Source organism: Drosophila subpulchrella, unplaced genomic scaffold (genome assembly GCF_014743375.2).
Source record: "Drosophila subpulchrella strain 33 F10 #4 breed RU33 unplaced genomic scaffold, RU_Dsub_v1.1 Primary Assembly Seq75, whole genome shotgun sequence".
Lineage (NCBI taxonomy): Eukaryota > Metazoa > Arthropoda > Insecta > Diptera > Drosophilidae > Drosophila > Drosophila subpulchrella.
In genome coordinates, this window is record NW_023665711.1 from 397,194 (window position 1) to 420,973 (window position 23,780).

General features: G+C 42.8%; 1 protein-coding gene and 1 long non-coding RNA gene across 4 annotated transcripts in view; both read right to left on the minus strand.

Moving 5' to 3' along the window:
- Positions 1–15,752: 15,752 nt before the first annotated feature.
- Positions 15,753–16,053, minus strand: LOC119562622. The gene is made up of 3 exons (XR_005221906.1): positions 16,041–16,053; positions 15,922–15,986; positions 15,753–15,862 (listed from the first exon to the last, which is right to left on the minus strand). It is a non-coding gene; the product is annotated as an uncharacterized LOC119562622 (long non-coding RNA).
- A 5,643-nt stretch (positions 16,054–21,696) lies between these two features.
- Positions 21,697–23,780, minus strand: part of LOC119562619 (catenin delta-2) — a 180,075-nt gene continuing 177,991 nt past the window's right edge. The window contains exons 6-7 of one of the 3 annotated variants that reach the window (XM_037875849.1): positions 22,072–22,184; positions 21,697–21,712 (exon numbers count right to left, since the gene is read on the minus strand). In XM_037875849.1, coding sequence (XP_037731777.1) covers position 21,712; positions 22,072–22,184 — 114 coding nt within the window. In that variant the 3' untranslated portion in view covers positions 21,697–21,711. Of the gene's footprint in view, positions 21,713–22,071; positions 22,185–23,111; positions 23,644–23,780 lie in introns of those variants that run through there. The other 2 variants (XM_037875853.1, XM_037875850.1) reach the window with 2 other exon arrangements.

The window sequence follows — 23,780 nt, forward strand, 5'->3', positions numbered from 1 at the left end:
AGTACATAAAGATAGATTAAAAATGTTTATTTCATAATTGCATTTAACATGGCCATGTTTAGAAATACTTATGAGTGTAACCATGTTTAGAAATACTTATTCTTTTAATACGTATATTATTCCCGATTCCATTCTCTTTAAAAAAAAAAATAAATAAGAAATAAAAAAAAAAAAGGTTAAAAACAAAAAAAAATAAATATTCCTTTAAGTAAAATATATTAACAAAATAACTTCATAATATTACGTTATTTTTCAAAAGGAGGGAGATGTAGTATGCACTTATATCGAATATCTACTGTACCAAGAGTACTTGAAACAAACACACTGTAACACTTTGTTGCATTGTTTTTATAAACAAAAGGCTCGGTCAAAAACCCTAAGTGGCCGAAGCATGAGTCGATCGGCGCGCTTAAAGAAAGTGCAAGTGTCAGCATTCTGTTGCACACGCCGGCCGCTCAGCCAAACTCAAGTACATACACATGCCCTCGCGCTCCAGCCAAAGAGAGCATAATTAAATACACTTTATATACATAAGATATACATAGCCATCTCTCTGCCGCCCAACTGTAAGCAGCGCAGCAACGAGAATTAGGCTTACTTAGATCCTAAGGCAAATTGTAAAATCAGAAACAACTTGACGTCGGAAGCGGCATTAACGCTGCCCCAATCATGCAAACCAAATAAATAAAGAATATAATAAAACTACTCAAAAGGATGTGTTCTCAATAAATGGATAAAGATTATTAACATTTCCAACACAAGGAGTTTCACACAACAAAAGCCTCTAAGCAGTACCACAACGTACTAACCAACGGACAATGATCATCTACCAAGACAACGATGAAAATTCCACCAGTTCCATCAGTTCGGAACGAAATGCTAACAACAAGTATAACCCTAATTATCCAGAATACCCAAAACCTATCCAAAAAAGAAAAAAGACTTATAAAACATGACACCCAAAAAGCCCAATGCCAAGTTAAGAAAATCTAAACTAAGAGTTGTATTCTTAGTTTCTTTCCCAGTCCCAATCCCTACAGGATAATATTTGATTCCATGGCTCTCGAAGTCATATCAAAAGTTCACACAAATCGACTTAGAAACAAATTTCCCAATCACTAATACACCATCCATGAACACAGGCGAATTCAACAGTTGAAATAGTATGTGGGGACACAAAAAAAAATAATAAAAATGGGAAATTCATACACAACATCAACTATATTATACTAAACAATGGCAAACCCACACATTGACTTAACCCCCAGATCTCCTGATCATAAAATTCACCCTAAATTTAAAAGTAACGACACACTGCAAGGAAGTCACTACTTCCCCATTTTTATGCAAATGTTCCCCTTACAAAATTAAAATAGATACCTACACAGATCACAAACTTAGTAGAATCGGACAAATATAAAACACTCACAAAAAATTTACCACTCTTTTAACATTAACTTAGAAGCTAGTGATATAAATAAAATAATTTTATAGAGTCTATCCAAAGGCATCCCCCAAATTGAAGCTCCTAAACAGCACCACATCGTACCTTGGTGGTGGAAAGTTAAAATCCTTAAAACGAAAAAAACACAGCTTGGAGAACAGTCTACAGAAATATGAACAATGAAAATCTACTGAGCTTCGAACAAATTAACGCGCTATGCAGAAAGGAAATTAGAACAAGTAAGAAATAAAGAATACATAATGAAACATCCAGAATCAACCCAGATACTAAGTGTTAAACTATCTGCAATAAAATTTTCACTTTTTGTCGCTTGCATAAGGCATAAGACTATAAATCAAATCAAAATCAGGATAATATAGCCAATGCATTTATTAAGCATTGGTCCTCACGCTCGTATGGCAGTAATATACACTACACTACACACACACACTACACTTTCCCTTTAAGTTAAAAACAGTACATTAAACAACAGACAAGATGATTTACCGCACAAAGCAGCAGAATTCATGGAACATAACATAAATTTTATATAATTTTTTGCAGCCTTAAATAGCCGAGAGGGGACAAAAAACGCCTAAAAAAACAGAAGAATAGACCTTTTTAATAAAAGACCTTAATTTTTAAATGAAATATACTCCAATCGAACAAAGTTATCACAATAATACCAACTCTCCAGCCCAGAAAGGACAAAACATTAATCGAATCCTATCGCCCCATATCGCGATATCCCTGTACATCTAAAGTATAAGATTCAATAATTTATATGCTACTATGTTTGTTACAAAAAACTAATACCTTAATAGCCACCAACTTGGCTTAGGAAAGGAAAATCGTTTATAGGCTGTCTACTGGTTGTAGACGCTTTGGTCAGCAGAGCCCTCTCTGAAAAATGCCACGTATCGATCATTTTACTAGATTTTGAAAATGCATTCGAAAAGGCATTCTAAAATTAATATATAACTTTTTGCCAAATTAAATTTGCGATTTACTGTGGTGGAAAAATTTCCCTATGACAAGACGGTTTTAAATTATGGTGAGAAATTTTTGGATAACACTTTGAATTAGTTTTGAGTATGTTAAGCTAGTTTCATTTTCCAAAGATAACACTCCAAGAATTTTTCCTATTACATTGACTTTTGCGCCTTGTTTTATAGTTTGCTATTTATTTATTGAATCTTCTACCTTTGGATACTAACAATAAGTGAATCAAATCTTATAGTAATAACCTAATTAGCAGTCATATGACTGGTATTGAGTTAAAGGAAACCCTAGTCAAGTCTCTTGCGATACGATTTGGGTGCGCAGAGAGACTTACATTGTAGGTCCCTTTTTGTTTGTCTATTTCATCTTTTACAGCAAGAATGCCGAGGACCTGTGGATGTTTGGGTTGCGAATATACCACGGACTTCGTGGACTTGGGGAATCTTCGTACTATTCAATGATAGTGAAGGGCATGTTTGCCTGTTGTAAGTAAACGTTTAAGTTTACATTTTTGTTCATTTATTTTAATACGCCAGTCAGATAGCCACCTCTCAAATACGATGAGGTGATTGGCTAGCTGTGTTGTTGCTCGGCCTGGGCACCTCAAACGACCAAGGATTACAGTATCGTCAGCGAACGTAGATGTTGTTAGCTGCTCCTTTGTAGGAATATCCGCTGTGTATAGGACAAACAAAGTAGGCCCTAGTACGCTTCTCTGCGGGACTCCAGCTTCGAGTGTTGTTGTGTTGCACCTTACTGCGAAGACTCTGTTGAATGGATACAACTCAAGTAGCTTGTGAGTGTAATCAGGCAAGTGTGTTTTAATTTTATGCATGAGGCCATCGAGCCATACTCAATCGATTGCTTGAGATACCTCGAGGAATATGCTCAAAGGCTGTGCGTATTTCTAATGTTATTCTGTTAGTTTGTTCGATTGTTCCATAGTTTTATTAGAAGCCAAATTGATAAGCCGGGACAACTTTGTGTGCACCTAGATATGGTATTATGCGTGCTAGAAGGCATTTTTCAAATAACTTAGACAGACACGATATCAAACTTATTGGTCTGTAGGATGACGGAATTGTGTGGTCTTTTCCGGGCTTCGGTAATATTATGATAAGAGATTTTTTCAAATTTCTCGGATAGAAGCCGTCACTTATGATCCCATTGAAGAGCTTACAAAATTACCTCAATAGCAGAGTTTGGTAGTTCAATTATAATTTTTGGCGTTGTAAGGATACCTCCCGGGGCCTTTTTCGGTTTCAGTTCCCCGATGACTTTTGCGATCTCCTTTGGCTTAAGCAATGTTGGTAGGAAAATAGTTTCAGATCCGATTTGTGTTAAGACAAATGGACTAGTGGCAGGGTTCGGCTGAAAGACGCTTCGGAGATGTGAAGCAAAAGTTCCGGCTCTATCATCGTGACTGCGGATTTCGATTGGAGAGCTCAGATTTTGGTGAGCCCTCCACAGAGGATGCTTTGTACTGGTTGGTGAAAGTTTTTCAATGTACCGCAGTTGTGCATTTTCTGCGTCTTGCTTCAGGGCTCGGTTTAGTGTGCAAGTGGCTTCCTTAAGACGTTGTTTCGATGATAGCGATCTGTTGGTTTGCCAAGCACGTCACAGAAGCTGTTGAGATAGTGGCTGCTGCTACGAGTACATCTTCAAGAGCATGTAGTCTGTAGTATCTTGACTTTGAAGAAGGTTATTAGCACTCGCGAATGGTCTTATGAGAGGTCCGAAAGCGCTTAACCGCTTATTATATTGCCTGGAATGTTTTATGTCACCGCAAAATCTACTTGTGGTCTGCTAGCCAGTATGTGGGGCTGTCTGGGGAAACATAGTCTAATTTGTTGCTCGGTTTTATGGTTATGCTCCAGTAGCATAATGTCGATATGATTTTTATTCAGGAACTGTTACTTCAAGTTTGTGCCGTGAAACGTCATTGGCGTTCCACATTGATATTCGAAAATTTGATATCGATTATTTGGACTGCTTAGCTTAAAGCAGCTGTAACACCACGTTCTGGTTTTGAACCAGTGTTTGCATGGTCGTTTTCATGAATGACATGAATTCCATCATAGTTTGTTGCATGGTGACCGTCATAGCTACCAGAGTGCTTTGTGACTGTACTTGGATCTGCTGAAGGTTTTCTATATTAGACTGGAGTGGGTTTTCCGTCCCTGATCAAGGGCCGGATGAGAAGCCCTTTTGGGTATTTAATTGACTAAGTGAGGATCTTGCAGCCGTGCTGAAAAATACTTCCGTCCATTTCCATTTTGGGTATACTGACAGCGCGTTGCTGTCACTCGCCGCTTGCGGTCCTTCATCTCTTTATAGACCCGACAGCCCCTGTAGTTTGCCGTGTGGTTTTCTTGGCAGCTTACGCATTTCTTATTTTTGGGGTCTTCCTTGTTGGCAGGGCAGTTTGCTGAATTATAGAAGTCCCCACAAACTGCACAGACTGTTCTCCTGAAAATTTGGGCATTGCACTGGGTGCATTCTTCGGTGCAATAAGTATTGCAGGTTATAAATGGAGTGCACTTTACTTTTCTTCAAGACTGCTGTCTGGCTCCAGCTCGACTTTAGCAGAATACCCGTTTTCTTTGAGAACTTCGATAACTTCCTTGGGGGTTACGTCTGGCTCGATTTCTTTGAGTACCACTTGCAAGCCCTTGCTCCGTTTAAGCTGTTACATGTAGTAGTTTAGTAGGTATTTGGATACAGCTCGGAAATGTTCTTCAGGGTTGGTCTGAAGTTTGGTCTCGTGTGTATCCCCTCCTTTTGTGACCGGAACAACAAGAAAACCAGTTTTTTGAGAGACCCATGTGTCGAAACAAGAATGGGAGTTGCCTACAATATACACGGACCCGATCCACAACAAACAAGGGCAACGCTTGAATGTAGGACTGTATGGCATAGTATATATTTTATTCTGTGGGAGATTACAAATTCAATTACAATGGCTTAAAATATAACAGATTCTTACCGCAGTATAACCTCCCACACTCCATGACTTTCAACAATTGAACGAGTGCGCCATTTTCGGGCTTTCTAGTGTGCCCGATTGCTCCATCAGGGCACAATACCAATTCCTATCGACTAAATACTGACTTAACTATCGGGCTCAAATTCGACCCGCGACATCCCCACCTCCGTGAAGGACATCTTCACTTAAATCCAAAACCGCCAACTTTGAAGCGGGGCGCATCATCCGAGTCCGATCTCCATCCATGATCCGCACTCTGGCTCGCCTAATCTCTCCATCGACTCCAGCAAAGGCCTCCTCGACGATGCCTCTCCGCCAATCTCGAAGACGATGTCTCCTCGACGAATCGGCACCTCTCTGCGGCACCACTTCTCTCGCCGCGTCAATGTGGGCAGGTACTCCAAGACCCACCTCTTCCAGAATCGGTCCCTCAACATCCTTGCTATGCGCCACAGCTTCCTTGTGGCGCCTTCCTTAACAAGGCCTCCATCCAGGCCGGGGGTATCCGGCGGGCAAGCTGCTCCCTTGAGCAGGTCGTTCGGCGTAAGAGGGGCTTCCTGGTCTGCACTCACTGGCAAATGGATAAGCGGACGAGAATTTACAATGTTCTCCGCCTCTATCAGGAAACTCTCCAAGACGTGCTCCCTCGGCGCCACTTCCTTCACTGTGTGGCGCAGCACCCTCTTCACACACTGCACCATTCGTTCCCGAACTCCGCCTTCTGACGGGTTCGCTGGGCAATTGAAGATCCAGCCAATCCCTTTGCTCGACAGCTCCATCTGGATCCTCTTGGGTTCAAATACCTCAGCAAACATCTTGGCCTCTCTATCAGCTCCCACGAAGTTCTTGCCGTTGTCGCTGGCCCTCGACGGCAGACAAAATTCCTGATCACGATTATGCAGGAATCCGTTGACAGGTCATGTGCCAGCTCCAAGTGTATCGCTCTGGTCGTCAGGCACGTAAACAACGCCACCCACCGCTTCTCCTGGTGCCGAGCAACGGTTACCAGCAGTGGTCCAAAATAGTCAAGACCTGTACTCTTGAACGGCCAACCATTGGCCTCCAGACGATCCTCCGGCAGGGGTCCCATAATCGGCGGCATCGGTCGCGCTCTCTGCAGCTTGCACTGGCTGCATCCAGAAATCACTCCCTGTAGAACTGGTCTCAGTTTCGTTATCCAAAACTTGGTCCGGATCTCCGCGATCGTAGCATCCACGTTCTGATGCTTCATCCTCACATGGGCATCGCGCACAACCATCTCTGTTAGGCTGTGCCGGTGAGAAAGAATCACTGGCCTCTTTGGGCTGTAGGGTATACACAGCGCCGCATCAATCCTGCCGTAAGCTCGCAAGACTCCGTTGCCATCTAGGTATGGCGCCAGTCCACATATGTCGCTCCGTCTAGCGACTTCCAGTTTATTCTCAGCGGCCCGCATCTCGTCGGGAAACGCCTCATGTTGCGCCTTCCGAATCAGCAGATTCTCAGCGTCCTCACACTCCGCTGCTGTGAGGCCATAGTTCTCAAGCGTGAACCTTAGGACCCAGGCTGCAGTCCTCAACAATCGCCTGTAGCTTGAGAATCTCTGAAACGGTATAAAGGTCTCACTTGCTCCAATGAGCACAAACTCACTCGGCATTTCTTCATGATCATCTGCATCCGCCTCGTCGCTGGGTGCAGATCCTGGCCAGCTCGCCGGTGGTCTCCTCAGGAATGCCGGTCCATTTAGCCAGCGTGACTCCTCCCTCAAGTCCACGCTACATCGCGACCTGGTCGCATCATCCGCCACATTGTCGGCGGACGGTAGCCATCTCCATTGGGCCACCTTCGTTGACTCCAAAATTTCCGCTACTCTGTTCCTGACGAACTGCTTGTAGCGCCTGTGTGTACTGCCAATCCATCGCAGCACTGTCTTTGAGTCGCTCCATAATACAATGTCACTGATGGCCACACCGTGGTCCTGCCTGACGGTGTCCATCAGTATTGTACCAAGAACTGCTGCCTGCAGCTCCAGCCGTGGAATCGTCGTTCGCATAGGCGCGCACTTCATTTTTGCGCACACAAGACTCACTTGCACGTCGTCGCCCTCATAGGTGATCCTCCAGTAGATCACTGCCGCGAATGCTGACTGGCTCGCATCCACGAAGACGTGCATCTCAGTAGCCTTCACTTGCCCACGTCCAAAATAGTGACGTGGGCTCCGGAACTGATCCACTTTCTCCATCTCCTTACGCCAATCCATAAAGGCATTGTACATCTCATCCGGTAGTGGATCGTCCCATGGGATCTTCCTTCTCCAGACTTCTCGCAATAATAGCTTCGCTGTTACCATCAGGCAACAAAGAAATCCCAAGGGATCGAACGTTGACATAACCATGCTCAGGAATTCCCGCTTTGTGGGAATCCTAGTCCCATCCAATACGATGGGTGCCACTTTATATGATGGACGTTGATGCACTACGAGCAGTACAAACAAGTGGCCCAACGACACCAAGCACGTGCTTGTTACGCGCGGGGCCCTTCTATAAATTTGGGCAAAAATGCGATTTCGCGAGGAAGATACAAAAAACAAATAGAGACGGGACACAAATGAAAATAAAAGAAGCAACTAAGAATGAAGCAAATGAGTTAAAATATTAGTTTTTAATACCGGGATAGAAGATGATGTGCAAATTAAATGGTAAAGATTGTTATAATTATTACATAGAACGCGAAAGGGCTCGTGCAGACAAAAATTTGATGTACATCGTGGCAAATTTAGGGGATAATAATTTCGTGTTAGTCTAGCAGGGACATTGAAAGTTAGGCGGTTTACAAGTTCTACAGAATCAATATCACCTCTAATAAGATTTTGCATAAAAATAGTACCAAGCATTGTTCTACGATTTACAAGTGTAGGTAAATTAAGCAATAGTAATCTACTCTGATAGGAAGGTAGCCTTACGTTTTGATCCCAGTTCAAACTACGAAGGGCAAAAAGAAGAAATTTTTTTTGTACCGACTCAATACGGTCAATGTGCACTTGATATTGTGGACTCCAAACCGAAGAACAATATTCCAAAATAGGACGGACAAGGGAGGTAAATAATAATTTGGTTGTATAAGGGTCATCAAATTCTTTTGACCAACGCTTTATAAACCCAAGAACACTCATGGCCTTGTTGACAGTGGACATTATGTGGCAGTCAAATTTAAGTTTTGGGTCCAGAAGAACGCCTAAGTCATTAACGGAATATATACGATCGAGTGACGTATTTTGAAGAGAGTAACTAACAAAAGTAGGAGTACCCCTATAAAAAGTCATAACGTTGCATTTAAGGCAGTTCAAATTTAAAAGGTTATACTCACACCATCCCTGAAAACAATCAATATCTGACTGTAAGTTGGAACCCGACGCTATATCGTTATATGACAAACAAAGCTTAACGTCATCAGCATACATTAGTACACGAGAATGTTTTATGGTAGAGGGAAGATCGTTAATAAACAAAGTAAACAGCAAAGGACCCAAATGACTACCCTGAGGCACTCCAGATGTCACGTAGATCAATTTTGAAACAGCGTTCTTGAATATAACCCTCTGAGTCCTACCATTCAAATAACTTGAAATCCAAGTTAATAGCTTACATGGAAACCCAAGCTGATTTAATTTGAATAATAGAAGAGAGTGGTTGACAGAGTCAAAGGCCTTACTAAAATCTGTATATATAACGTCAGTCTGCATTTTTTTCTTAAATCCATTTATTACAATAGATGACAATTCAAGAAGGTTGGTGGTGGTCGATCTTCGCTTAACAAAACCATGCTGACACGGTGATATTAGCGAGGAACATAAATGTTGCAAATGAGAAGTAATAATACGTTCAAATGCTTTAGGAATTGCCGACAATTTGGAAATACCTCTATAATTCTGGGCATCCGCCTTCGCACCCTTTTTGTGAAGTGGAATGATAAAAGAGTCCTTCCAGATAGTAGGAAAAACTGATGATGAAAAAGACAAATTAAATAGTTTAAGAATCGGTTTACATATGGTTGACGCACAAAACTTAAGCACACACCCGGGGAGTCCATCTGGACCGGGAGAATAAGTTGGCGTTGTTGTTGCTAAGTCTCTTATGAGAGAACTTTCCGTAATTTCAGGGGTAAAAATACAGTTTGCCCTATTTAAGGGATTAGGGTAGTTAGAATTTGACCAAGCAACCGAACTATAAGTAGTTTGGAAAAACTCGGCAAATAAATCAGCAATTTCAGAATCCGTCGATGCCTCCATTGAGCTAAAACGTACAGATGAAGGCAATGCCGACGACTTACGCTTGGCATTAACAAAGTTATAAAACTGCTTCGGATCATTTGAAAATTCGAATTTACATCGACTTAAATACATAGAATAGCAATGACTATTGAGAACATTAAAGTCCGATCGAGCCACCACATATTTCGAAAAATCAGATGGCTTACCCGATTTTTTATACTTTTTATAGGTGTTTGTTTTAAGGTTTTTAAGTCTTTGAAGCGCATTGGTAAACCAAGGAGGCCTGTTTAGCTTTGAAGGAAGCCTATCAGGAACGCATTCATTAAAAAAAGTATTTAACACTATATAGAATAGTTCAGTGGCACTTTCAATATCCATACAATTGTACAAGTCTGTCCAATTATATTGAGAAATCATATCGTTAAGTTTTTTATAGTCACATTTTCGAAAACATCTCATTTTAGTTTGAGGAACTAAAGGAGAGAGGGTATCAACGCATGGGAGGCAGATTGTCAATTCCATTGTTGGATGATATCGGTCTTCAGGTACAACAAGAGCGTCAATTCTAGATACCGTGACTTCAGACGGGTCTGAAACAAACACGAGATCTAGTTGTCTATTTAATGAATTCCGTATAAAGCTTACTTGCTGTAACGATAATTCTAGAAGACCATCTACAAAATCATGGGCGGATAGAGGTATAGCGACAAGTGAGTCAGTAGGAGAAGACCAAGAGATATCAGGGAGATTAAAGTCACCCAAAACAATCAAAAGGTCTCTGTTAGAAAGAAGGGATAGAACAGATTTTATGGCAGACAGATGGTGCTCATAAATTATTAAATCAGAGCCAGGTGGAATATAGGAACATGTTACAAAAATAGATACGGATTGCAAGGAAACTTTCACACTAACGAATTCAATTTCGTTATGGGTATGAAAGTAAATTTTTTCAGATGTGAGGCTAGTGGTAACGGCAATCAGCACACCGCCTCCCCTACGTGAGGAGCGATCGGTCCTATAGGCATTAAAGTTATTTGACAGAACTTCAGAGTCAGATATCTCTGGTTTCAGCCAAGTTTCCGTAAAAGCCAAAATATCTGCAGTAAATGCAGAGGAGTCAACATAAAGCTTGGGTAGCTTCATATTTAGTCCCCTAACATTTTGATAAGCCAAAAATAAACTTTTTAGTTTTTTGGCGCAGTGGAGGGTCTGTTATTTGTTCTCGGTTTATTGGGAACAAATTCTTTTATTACTAAATCATCATTAAGCCAAAAGCTTTCAGAAAGTAGTACCTTAAACACATCAGGCGGTGCAAATATTTTAAAAGAGGATATACTAAGAGCGTATGAAAATCGAAATTGTTCAACTGAAATATTCTCGGATGGGAATTTTTCACGTATAAATTCCAAAACATCCTCAGATGTAGTATCTGGGGTGAACCTAGAAACAAATAATTGCTTCCTATGAGGAACAACTGACAGTTTCTTACGTCCCCCAGCAGCAGATTGAACCACACTAAGCTGAGAGCCAGAATCGGTTCCTACTGTACCTATAGGTACGGTCGGCACCGTAGCCGGCACTGAAGATTTTTTTACCACCAGACTTCGAGAAACAGTGACTCCACCTGAATTAGCTGTATCCCTAGGCGCAGTTGGTTCCCTTACCCCAGTGTCGACAGAAACTGCTGCAGCTACCAAGTTCGGATTAGGGGAGGATACCGTGACCGTGTTAACTGCCGCTAAGCTGGCTTTTTTGCGTTTAGGCGACTCAGTTAGTAATTTTTTATTATTAAATTGGGCACAAACAGAATTGAACCCCTCATTGAGCTGTTTAAAAGCACCTGAGAGATTCAAAAGGCTGTCTCGAGTCTGCTTCATAAAGCCGCTCATCTCAACAACCATTTCCTTGCAGGATCCACATGACCACATGAGACCAGAATTCAGATCAATGAAGTCTTTGACTCTGCCAGTAAATCCTGCGCATTTAACGTGCATCATCGATTCGCAGAGCCAGCAGAAAATAAAAGGGTCTTTAGTCGAAGCCGAAAGAGTACAATTTTTCTTACAGCAGACAAGAGCCATTTTAGGAGATGAAATAAAAATAAAATAAAATATGAAAAATACCTTAAGTAAATTTGGCACTGGGATCAAATTCCAAAACCACAAAGGCACAAAACACGAAAAAAAATAAGAGCGCGAGATCGCGTTTTAGTTAAAATGTAAGAGAGCACGAGAGAATAAATCTTCGACTGAGCGTTGCTTGTGGGACACTGACAACTTTACGCACAAACAGTTACAATGTAAAGCAAGCAAGAGAGAGAGAATAAGAGAAAAGCACTCCAAAAATCTACCAGAAAATCGGCAGGTTCCAAGAGAGTTTAAATTACAGTTGTAATATAGAGCGGGAGAGAGAGTGGGAATAAAAGAGTATTAGCAAGATTAGTGAGTGTAAAATTACACTAACAAAGCTAGGAGATTAAACAAATCTAATAGAAATGTTAAAATATCTATAACCACATACCCGTTTAAAGGGGGATCAAGTCAAAAACACTAACACAAACTATTAGGCTAAGCTTTGTTAAAAAACAAACACAAGAAACTCGCAAAAAATCACCGAAAAAGACAAAAACTCAGAGCACAAAAGTAAACACATCTGTTCACAAGCGACGCTAAATCGATATTGATGGTACTGCACTCGAAATCTGAAGTCGTCTGTGGCTGGCTGCCACCTCATTCCCAAAATCTTCTGCTCGGCTTCACCCCATCCAATACTCTGGGCGTGTTCACTTGGTCCGAGCATCCTCTCCACAGCAGGGGAACTCGACGAAAACTTGCACAGCTCAAATCCGCCTTGTGCATGTATCTCCTTCACTCTGGTAGCTACTCCAATAGCTTCTCTCTCAGTGGCGAAACTATCCACATAGTCGTCCACGTAGTGGTAGTCGACGATGGCCTTGACTGCTCTGGGATCCGAATCCATGAATCGCTTGGCATTCACGGTCTTCACATGATGTGCAGCACTCGGTGAACATGCTGCTCCAAATGTCATCACGCGCATTTCATACACGTCGGCATCCCGCTGGTCATCCCCATCTCTCCACAGAAATCGTTGCGCACACCTATCCTCGGGTCGGATCAGCACCTGATGAAACATCTCCTTGATGTTGCTGCAAACTCCGACTGCGCCTTCTCTGAAGTGGAAGAGAATAGATGCCAAGGGCTTGTAGTGTTGCGGACCTTTGCTCAGCGCTGAATTCAACGACACGTCTCCAACTCGTGCCGCTGCATCGAGTACCAGTCGTATCTTTCCCGGCTTGTTGGGATTCTCCACTCCAAAATGTGGCAAGTACCAAATCCTGTCGCTCTCCTTAGCGATATCCGGTCGTTCCAAACGCTTTGCGTAGCCTTTGGATACGTAATCCTTCATAATCCGGGAATATTCCTCGGCAAACTGCCCGTCTCGCTTCATTTTCTTTTCAATATTGATCAGCCGATTGTACGCCATCTCGTAGCTACTTGGCAGCACAATGTGATCCGTTTTCCATAATAATCCCGTCTGGTAGCGACGGCCAACTCTCACCGTAGTATCATCCAAAATCTGCTGGGCCCTCACGTCGTCGCTGGCTGCCACTGGCGCCGCCTTCACACCAAAGTTCTCGATCTCGAAGTAGTTCTCGACTATCCGTTCCACGTTATCCTCCACCGACGTGGCTAGCAGACATGACCTCGGTGATTGCGTATCTCGTCGTCCTCCTATAGGCCCAAAAACAACCCATCCTAGTTCGGTTGCGGCCGCATACGGTCCTTCTTTGGCAAACCGTCTTGTCCTCAATGGCAATCCTAAATGGCCATGATCCAGTCCAATCAGCAGCTTCGGTACTGCGTTCTCATAGGGCTTCATCGGAAGTCGAGCGTCCTTGTATACGCTTCTCACATCTTGTCGACGCAAGCTCTGCATCGGCAAACTCAAATTTGAAACGGCATACACGTTTCTCAGTAAATGTCTTGCCTGCTCCACTAATTTGCAGACGTATTACGCTAGTAGGCTCCCTGGTGGCTCTACCTCCAAACCATTGTATATTCAGCTGACGACGTACTCCTTGTACGCCTAGCTCTCCAAGCAGCTCGTCGACCATCGTCACCGAAGAACCTTCATCCAGCAGGGCGTATGTATCCACCTGCTTCCCACCTCCGTATAGCGTCACCGGCAGTACACGGAACAGTAGTCGTTCTCTGTCCTCGTCGACACAGCATAAATTCGTTTCCGGCGTCGGTTGAGCATCCGCTGATGACAATGTTCCTTCATCCACTCGTACGCCTTGCCTCGATGCTTTTCCAATTGCCGCCTCTCTGTGGCGGTCTCCTGAAGCCGTTGTCTGCTCCGTGCAGAAGTCGATGATGCTTCCTCCAGCATCCATTAACAGGGCACTCTCCTGTCGCAGTGCAGGATCCCGTCATGTGCCCGATCCTCAGACACATAAAACATAGTCGGTGTCTTCTGGCGAGCCTCCACCTCTCTGTAGGCGCAGCTCCAATAAACCGTTGCCAGTCCAAGACTGCATGTTGCCTTCCACAAATTGGGCAACTTCTTTGGGAACTTTCCTGTTGCTCTTCCTGATCCCGGTCGATGCTAGCATGAAGCACTCGACGCCTCGGCTCCTTTCCAGATCCATCCATATCTGCTACCACGCAGACCACGTTTGCATAGTCCGTCAGCCACGAACTAAAATCCACAATAGTTGGAAAGGGCTTGATTGTAACAGCATGCCTTGCCCATTCCACTCGTTTGCTTGTTGGGAGTTTGGCCACAAGGTCTTCCATCAGGGTAGGGTTCCCCAAATGCTGCTCTGCCTTCGCTGACCGCAAAAAGGCCGTTAGGTTACTCACATGCGTGGCATATGTGACAAGCTTTCCCAGACTGTGCTCCGATATTGAAGGCACATCTCGGATGCTGTTGAGCTGACTGCGTATAAGCTGCTCCGGTCGGCCATATCTAAAACGCAGCTGCTCCACTACTGCATTCACATTGCTTGGGTGAATCAATAGCGACTTCACTGTCTCACGCGCTTCATCCTTTAAAGCCTTTAGTAACCTCTGATTATTCTCCAGATCCGTACAGCGGGCGTACCCGCGTCGTCTTCGTAAACGCGCAGTAGAAGATGAGCCAATCCTCTGGCTTTGCTCCGAACGTAGGCAGCTCGGGAAGCTTTCGTGGTGCCCAGCTTCCATTTCCTCCAAGGGCCGTCGTCCATGCACCGACTCCGAGAGACGGCACTCCTCCTAATGTTCCGCCAGCCACTTCGCTATATGGCTCGGAACCATGCGCTGAAGCCGTAGTACCGGTAGCGCAGTGTGGCGACGCGTAGCTGCTTCTCGTCGTGCAGTTCTCTGTAACTGTACACGGTACCGTTTGAGATCCGCTCCAAGATGGCGGTGTCACTGATGCCACACTTGTTGGGTTAGGTACGAACGAGCCGGTTGCAAATGGCGGCTGGCTCGCACTAACGGCACTCGATATAGCGGGATCAGCGCGCTCCGTATTTGCGCCGCGAGCGCGCTCCAAATCCTTCTCCAGCTCGGCGATCCTCTCCAAGAGGTCGGCCACCTTGGGTTTCCTGCTCTGCGATTGCCCAGAGCCCATTTTGGTGGCACCTATACTTGCCGACTGGCTGGATGGCGTCGGGGCTCCACTGCCTCGGCCGCCATCTTGCGACGTACCTGCACTCTGTTGCGGGACCAAAGCGCTGGTATCTGTCTGCGCCGTCGCACTCACGTTTTCCTGTCCATCGTTCAGACGAGGACTCCTTCTGGGGGAATGATGCATCATCTTCCTCCAGGCACTTATTTCACCACGTATCCAGTGACGCCAGTTGCGTCCAAATATGACCTGCGCTGCCTGCGCCAAATGCGACCCACGCCTGGGGTCCGATGGAACTCTCCGGGTGATCGAATTAATCCGCTCCAAGCGGTGTCCAACGCCAATGTGCGATCCAGTGCAGTCCGCTGTGACTGCACTCCAAGATCACTCGGTCGGGTCTTCTATGTACACGCACAAGCGCGTTCCAGCAACTCTCTAGCTAATGACCGCCAAGTGCCAAAGCCATAAGCGCAAGTCGCCAAGTCAGTCCTACCTCAACACAGTACGCCTGACTGTAGGTTAGGATCCGCGGCAGTCCGCCTGACTGCGAATAAAAGACCACTGTCGAAACAAGAATGGGAGTTGCCTACAATATACACGGACCCGATCCACAACAAACAAGGGCAACGCTTGAATGTAGGACTGTATGGCATAGTATATATTTTATTCTGTGGGAGATTACAAATTCAATTACAATGGCTTAAAATATAACAGTTTCTTACCGCAGTATAACCTTCCACACTCCATGACTTTCAACAATTGAACGAGTGCGCCATTTTCGAGCTTTCTAGTGTGCCCGATTGCTCCATCAGGGCACAATACCAATTCCTATCGACTAAATACTGACTTAACTATCGGGCTCAAATTCGACCCGCGACACCATGTGTTTGCAAATTTCCCAAATTGCTTATAAAAAGCAGCTTCCAAACATTTTTTAAACAGTTAGTAAGCGCTTAGAAAATAGCTATTGAACAACTAGAAAACATATGGAACTTAATAAATTAACAATTAGTTATCAACTATAAACAGCTATTACCAAGTCTAAACAGCTCTACCAAGATGAGCAATAAAAAGACGCTGTTATTTTACGGTAAACATTTTTCGGATGGCAATATATTTTAATTCTTTTTCTGAAATGAGGAAAATATAAATGCCTTTATTTAATATTTAAATTCAGCTATCTATGCCAGATGAATCCTCCAAGAGGGCGCTATCTTATTATCCCCATTTGAAAAATATACTTAGTTACTAACACATGGGCTTCACTTATCAGGTTTGTCGGTTTCTAAGATGTTTTGAAAATATTCCAACAACTGAGAACCATTAACTTGTTAGAACTATTTTACACCTATCTATGGGAACCGTGCGCAAATCTGAGTTTGGAGCGAAAGATAATAGCCGGTATATTATTTAATTTCTTAAAGAGGTTATCAAAAGATCACCGAAATGGAACCAGAAAACTAAATATATACTTATTGGAAAACCGAGTCAAGGAAATCGTCTCATCTGGATTAAACTTAAATTATAATACATAAGTCAGATACTGCTGCAACTTTTTCTCATCGTTTCACTTCTTTTTTTATGCCATTATCTTGACCTCCTTCCATGTCTTCCTCACACCTTCTTTTCTGGCCATTTCACTGCTTCTGCTGGTATTTTCTGCTGTTAGGTATAATGCTTTCTTTTGTTGTGTATAAGGTAACTCTTAAACTACTAACCAATCTTACGTTCGGCTGATTACTTATCTGTCCCAGTTGACCAAGCATCTTCGTTGTCCTCGACATAGCGCCACAACTTCATATAATTTCAGCTGGTTGTGGTGTTACATCTTATCAGCTTCGTATCGACCGTATCCTTTGACTTGTATGTATGGCGTGTATGGAACCCAAACAGTCTACGTGCAGCGTAAGTAGTGGTTGATCCCCCTTGTCGATGTAGTCCTTCCGTCTTGCCAACTTTCTTATTGAAAATAATTTTCATGATTTACGCAGTTGTTGACAATATGTTGAACTTTTTGCTCGAGATGAGGGATACAGCGTGTGCAGTTTTTTGGAGACCATTGACCTTGACCATTTTTAATGCGCGCTAAATTCCCCAAAGATATAAGCAATACTAAGTTGGGGTAACGACTAAGGCAGTCAACGTGTTTCCATCGCTCCCCAGGTCGATGCTCGACTTTAAATTTACTGCGCTTGGTACATCCGACTTCTTTAGAATTTGTTTAAATGCAATGCAACCTGGGACCAACTTGCAGGGCGTTCGCAGCAAATAGAGTCTGAACCTCTTGATGGCGAGATATACGGCTTTTGCTCCCAAGATGTAAAAGTGTTGGCGAGTCTCTGCTTCGGATGTTTTTTACACCAATATTGGACAGGGTACAGTCTCCCATCATAAGCCGCAAATCCGTCTTTTGATGCATCCGTGTGTATTTTCGATTTGGCCTCTCTTCCTCATTTAAAGCTGGTTGGCATTCGAAATAGAAATCCTTTCCAAAGAAGATCAGTTAATAATTCAAAACAAATTGACTGAAAAATCCCGTCAATCCCAGAAGACATTACACTGCGGTGACGTTTTAAGGTATCGAAAGCGTGAATAATTATATCGCCCATGTGTGAATCGAGGATATCATTGTCCTCAACTCATGAAACACATAGTTTTCGTAGCGAGTAAAAACTGCAGGCGAATTGCAAAATCCAAATGGGGTTCTGTTAAATTCGAAGAGTCCTGATTTGGTTATAAAAGCTATGTATTCCTTGCTCTCCTCATCTACCGCCACGTGAAAGCCCCATTCTCCAAGTCCTTGACGCTATTTCAACTTTCAAGTTTACTAAAACTATTCGGCTGGCAAAGTTTGATTTTAAATGTAACATTACAAAAATTTCTTAGTAAAAGATATTGCGTTAGTCAACTGATTTGTGAATATTTCATCAAAATAAGCATTAAAGAATAACAACCCGATCCTCCACCCCAAAAAAAAACTATATTTCGATTTTTTCTGAGAGATGGCCCCAAATCGCGTGTCACTTATTCACTGCTTTACGACTTGATGGGCGAGGAAGCCCGATAGCATGGGATCGCTTTCTCTGGATTGTCATTCTCCGCTGCGTTCTTCAGGCCCTGTAAGAGTATGAATGGAACGGACGGAAGACAAGGCTTGATTAACTCAGGATTTTGCGCAACCTTCCCGAGAAGATTACCTGTATCGTTAGACCCCCGAAGGTCGGTTTGGTTCTCGGCAGCGACACAAGTGGTCTAGCAGGTCGATATAAAAATTCACCCTTATCGCTAGTCCACCGTATCGCCAGACACCGGACTCCCCAAGGACTCTGCTGTTCCTCTTATTCAATATCTGTGTGATTTTTAGAGTTTGCCGTTGTAGTCTTAGCCTTAAAGCATCAGCGTCTATAGTCTGGTATCTTGATTTGGGTGTTTAAGCACACGACTCTAAAAATTCTCTCACGACCACGCTCTCGACTGATCCCTTGCACTTGTACTTCTGTTTTTGCTACTTCTGTCTCGCGCTTGTGATTGCGTATCATGGTTGACTAGCCTATGTTGATTCGCGCCTGCGTACGTTGGGTGACTGCCCCAATCTGCGCTTGCGCCGTCCCCTTATAGAATGTGGCGGTCCCGTTTTTCATTTTTTCTATGTTCACGCAGCTGGTATATATTTACAAAAATACATATAATACAGCCCACTTCTACCACTACTTGTAATACAGTCCGCTTCAACTGCTTTTCTCTACCTACAATTACGACTTAATTATTTTACAAACTAAAAAGAAATCCTAATATCCGCAAATTTACTTCAGCAAAACGTCTGCAATGAAGTTGTGCAAGTTGATAAGCAAACGCACAGAAAAATCATACATAAGAGAAGTCTTCAAAATTAACGCACATATTTTTCCCCTATTCACAATACCTAATATATACACGTTTTCTCCAGCGCACAGTGGGCCAGGTCAAGGGCACACAATAAATGCTCCTTACAAACAAACATACAAACTTTACGTCCGTAATATAATTATTAAGATATATCCGTAATACAATTATTAATACATATCCGTAAAATAATTATTAATTAATAATTGGCCCACGATAAAATATATTTAGTCAAAAGATTTCTTAAAAATTGTTATCCAGACTCGTAAAACCTTCTCCAAACACTGCAGTGTGACCGTATATTTTCACGGATTCAAGTTGGTTCCTAAATTACAAATTGGTATTCTAAATTCAAAAGCTAGTAGCGAAGCACATTCTATTGTTTCGAAACTCCCACTCACCGAAAACAAGCGATTGCAGATGAACAGCCACATGGAAACTCTCTTCAATATACAATCTAAAGCACAGGAGTCTGAAGCAGCCTTAAAGGAACTCCAACGCACCTTCCAACGATGCATAACATCCATACACTTTTCCGGCATTAATATTGAAAATTGGAACCCTATCCTGGTTTATGTGTGCTAGACAATCCTACCAAAGCTCACGCTCTCATTTTGGGAGCAATCTATCCAAAATAATGCATCAACTCTCTTAACGCCTTCGATAGCTTCCGATCTGCCAATTACCTCCACACGTCCAGTCCGAAGACACAAATAAAATGGCAGAATTTCCAAAAATAAATTAGTTGTTCACGTTGTTTACGACAAAAGGGCGTTTAATTTCTGGAGGCAGTGTTAAGCAGCAGTTTTCTCCAGATGTCCACATCTCGCTTGCTCGCACTGCCCTCCGTTCTCCCTCTCCAACTCTATCCCAAGACTCCGCTCCGCTCTGGGCCTCCAAGCCAAGATAGTCGCAGTTAGTTATAATTTCCATGTGTCCAAATAAAACACCCACGCACGTCGCGCAACAACACAAAAGTAATCCCATGTTTGTCGTACTAGTTTCCTTGGGACGCTAAAATTTCACCGATAAAGCTACCCCCGCCGCCTCAACAATCTTTGTTATTTCAGATGTATTATTTAATAATGTCTGCCTAGGCCATATTTTTTAAAATCAATACCAACAGATGACGAGCATAGAACGCTAAGGATAGTGTACGCCATCAACGGAATGATAGGTTAGGGCTGGGTTCCAGATACCTAGACTACGTGGCTAGTTATACCCGTTACTCGTAGAGTAAAAGGGTATACTAGATTCGTCGAAAAGTATGTAACAGGCAGAAGGAAGCGTTTCCGACCCCCTAAAGTATATATATTCTTGATCAGGATCACTAGCCGAGTCGATCTAGCCATGTCCGTCTGTCCGGATGAACGCTGAGATCTCGGAAACTATGAGAGCTAGGCTATTGAGATTTATCGTGCAGATTTCTGAGCTTCTTACGCAGCGCAAGTTTGTTTCAGTAGAGTGCCACGCTCACTCTAACGCCCACAAACCGCCCAAAACTGTGGCTCCTACAGTTTTTATGCTAGAATAAAAATTTTAACTGAAATGTACTGCTCTCGTCAATACCTATCGATTGACCAAAAAAAAGTTTGGCAAGCCCCCTGTAACGCCCACAAAATTCAAAAAATCGTAAGTATGGGCGTGTATATCTCGGAAACTATCAAAGATTGAGAATTGAGATCTTAGACTGAGATTCCGTAGCCTTGTACGCAGCGCAAGTTTGTTATGCGAATATGCCACGCCCACAAACCGCCCAAACCTGTTGCGCCCACAATTTTCATGCTAGATAAAAAATTTTAACTGAAATGTATTGATCTCGTCAATACCTATCAATTGATCCAATTGATTGCCACGCCCACTCTAACGCCCATGACGCTTAAGTCTGTCTACCGTCGGTGGATGGCGCATTTCGATCTAGCTTTGCTGCTTGTATATCTCCATTTCCCTTTGGTCCCTTTAGCTGAGTAACGGGTATCTGATAGTCGAGGTACTCGACTATAGCATTCTTCCTTGTATTTACTTTAGATTTATTTCACAATTTGTCTAATTTCCGTATGCTCACAATGTTTTCGCTTAGCTTAGCCTGAGACAGGATCTCTCTCTGTAGGAAAGTTTCGATGTGCTGCAGACCCGGTTGCTCTTTGCATTTCTGGGAAGGTGGCTTTTGAAGCATGACTGAACCGTCTAAACTTAAACATTTAATATTTTCCTCTGTATTACTTCAGATAGGGTTGCTTCTGCTTAAAAAAATATAAAGCCGAAATAAAACCAGCAACAGTTTCTGCTTAGAGCAAATATGTAATGTTTACAGTTCACGTAACTTTGCGTACTTGTTCGTAAATTGTTTCCGAAATAGGACCCCACTTTCAACATCAACCGCGCCCGCATACTTCCGTATCCTTTGAGTAGTTTCACCAGTACCGGCTCCGAGTTCAAACGAGGTATCCACTTCAGTTCCACGTCGCCGACGTAAGCTATGAGACATAACGCAGCCAGAACTTTAGTATTTCTATCCAAAAAATAAACCATTGTTAATTATACTTGGATTTATCTTAGTTTATTTATAAATTTATCAAATTAGTGTTCTAAATATTTAAGTAATATGATATTTTACAGTTCAGTTGGGTAAATGCGGTGAAATCTATTTTGCTTTGGGAATATAAAAACGGGGGTGGCGCTGAAATACCGTCGGACGGAACTTGATTGAATTCTAATGTATATCAATACAAATATTATGCCAAAACCGGTCGATGAGATTTTTGAGCCAACCCCGATAATAAGCTTTTTTTTAATTTATGAAATACTCTTCATGTAGTTAATAAACATATAATAACGAAGAAATCCAACATTTTATAATTGTTTTCTTACCATTTCCGAAAGCAAGGCAGATTCGTTACTTGACATGACTGAATTAGAATCCTTAGCTCCAAGTGAGCTGCTTGTTGGGCGCTGAATAGTCCTGACTCATAGCGAGTACGTCCCTGTGAAGCCATAGGTCTATTGAGGGTATTGTTTGCATTATTTGGTGAACGTGGCGGAGTGTTATGTGCAGCAAAAAGTTTGCTAATAAAATCTTGCTCTTTCCATCCGTATTTCTTATAAGCGTCACGTAATTCGTTATATTGCCACATGGAGTATAAAACTTGACAAGCAAATTTCAATACACAATAAGTATATTTATACCCGTTACTCGTAGAGTATAAGGGTATACTAGATTCGTCGGAAAGTATGTAACAGGCAGAAGGAAGCGTTTCCGACCCCATCAAGTATATATATTCTTGATCAGGATCACTAGCCGAGTCGATCTATCCATGTCCGTCTGTCCGTCTGTCTGTCCGTCCGGATGAACGCTGAGATCTCGGAAACTATAAGAGCTAGGCTATTGAGATTAGGCGTGCAGATTTCTGAGCTTCTTACGCAGCGCAAGTTTGTTTCAGCAGAGTGCCACGCCCACTCTAACGCCCACAAACCGCCCAAAACTGTGGCTCCTACAGTTTTCATGCTAGAATAAAAATGTTAACTGAAATGTATTGTTCTCATCAATACCTATCGATTGACCCAAGTTGCCACACCCACTTTTACGCCCACAAACCGCCCACAAACTTCAAAAAATCGTAAGTATGAACGTGGATATCTTGGAAACTATCAAGGATAGAGAACTGGGATCTCAGATTTCGATTCCGCAGCATTGTGCCCAGCGCAAGTTTGTTACGCAAATATGCCACGCCCACTCTAGCGCCCACAAACCGCCCAAGCCTGTGGCGCCCACAATTTTCATGCTAGATACAAAATTTTTACATAACTGTATTGGTCTCGTCAATACCTATCGATTGACCCAAAAAAAATGTGCCACGCCCACTCTAACGCCCATAACGCTTAAATCTGTCTACCGCCGATAGGTGGCGCATATCAATCTCGCTTTGCTGCTTGCATATCTCCATTTCCCTTTGGTCCCTTTAGCTGAGTAACGGGTATCTGATAGTCGAGGTACTCGACTATAGCGTTCTTCCTTGTTTTCTTTTCGTCTTGTTATATTCATAAGTCGATCAACTCCACCTGAATCTAACAGGGACCGTGAAAACTCTGGATTTTTCTTTAAAACCTCATTAATTGTTGCCAATACAGTTGTAAATTTCCAGATGGAAGTTTTTTAACTAAGTCTCGCATTGCGTACTTTCCAATAAGTTCTTTGTTGCGTTGATCAATATCTAAATTGCGCAGTGCTGTGGCAACTGCACAGACTACACGATCCACTTCCATTCTAAGGAGCTCTACAAGAATCGGTAGACCTTTCTCTTTGCGTACTGTTGCGCGAATATCAATACTGGGTTGCCAATAACATGCAGATAAGTTCTTAATTGCGCCTGCAGTGGCTTTGAGGGAATTACTAGAACCCTCTTTCCTTTTTTTTGCTTGATACAAAACAGCCCAAGTTTTCTCCTGAAAAAGAAGTTCCACAAATACATTAGTTAGAACAAGAAGAAACGCTATAGTCGTCGAGTGCCCCGACTATCAGATGCCTGTTACTCTAAAATATAATTCCTGGGCATTCGATTAGGACACACCAACCATCCCAG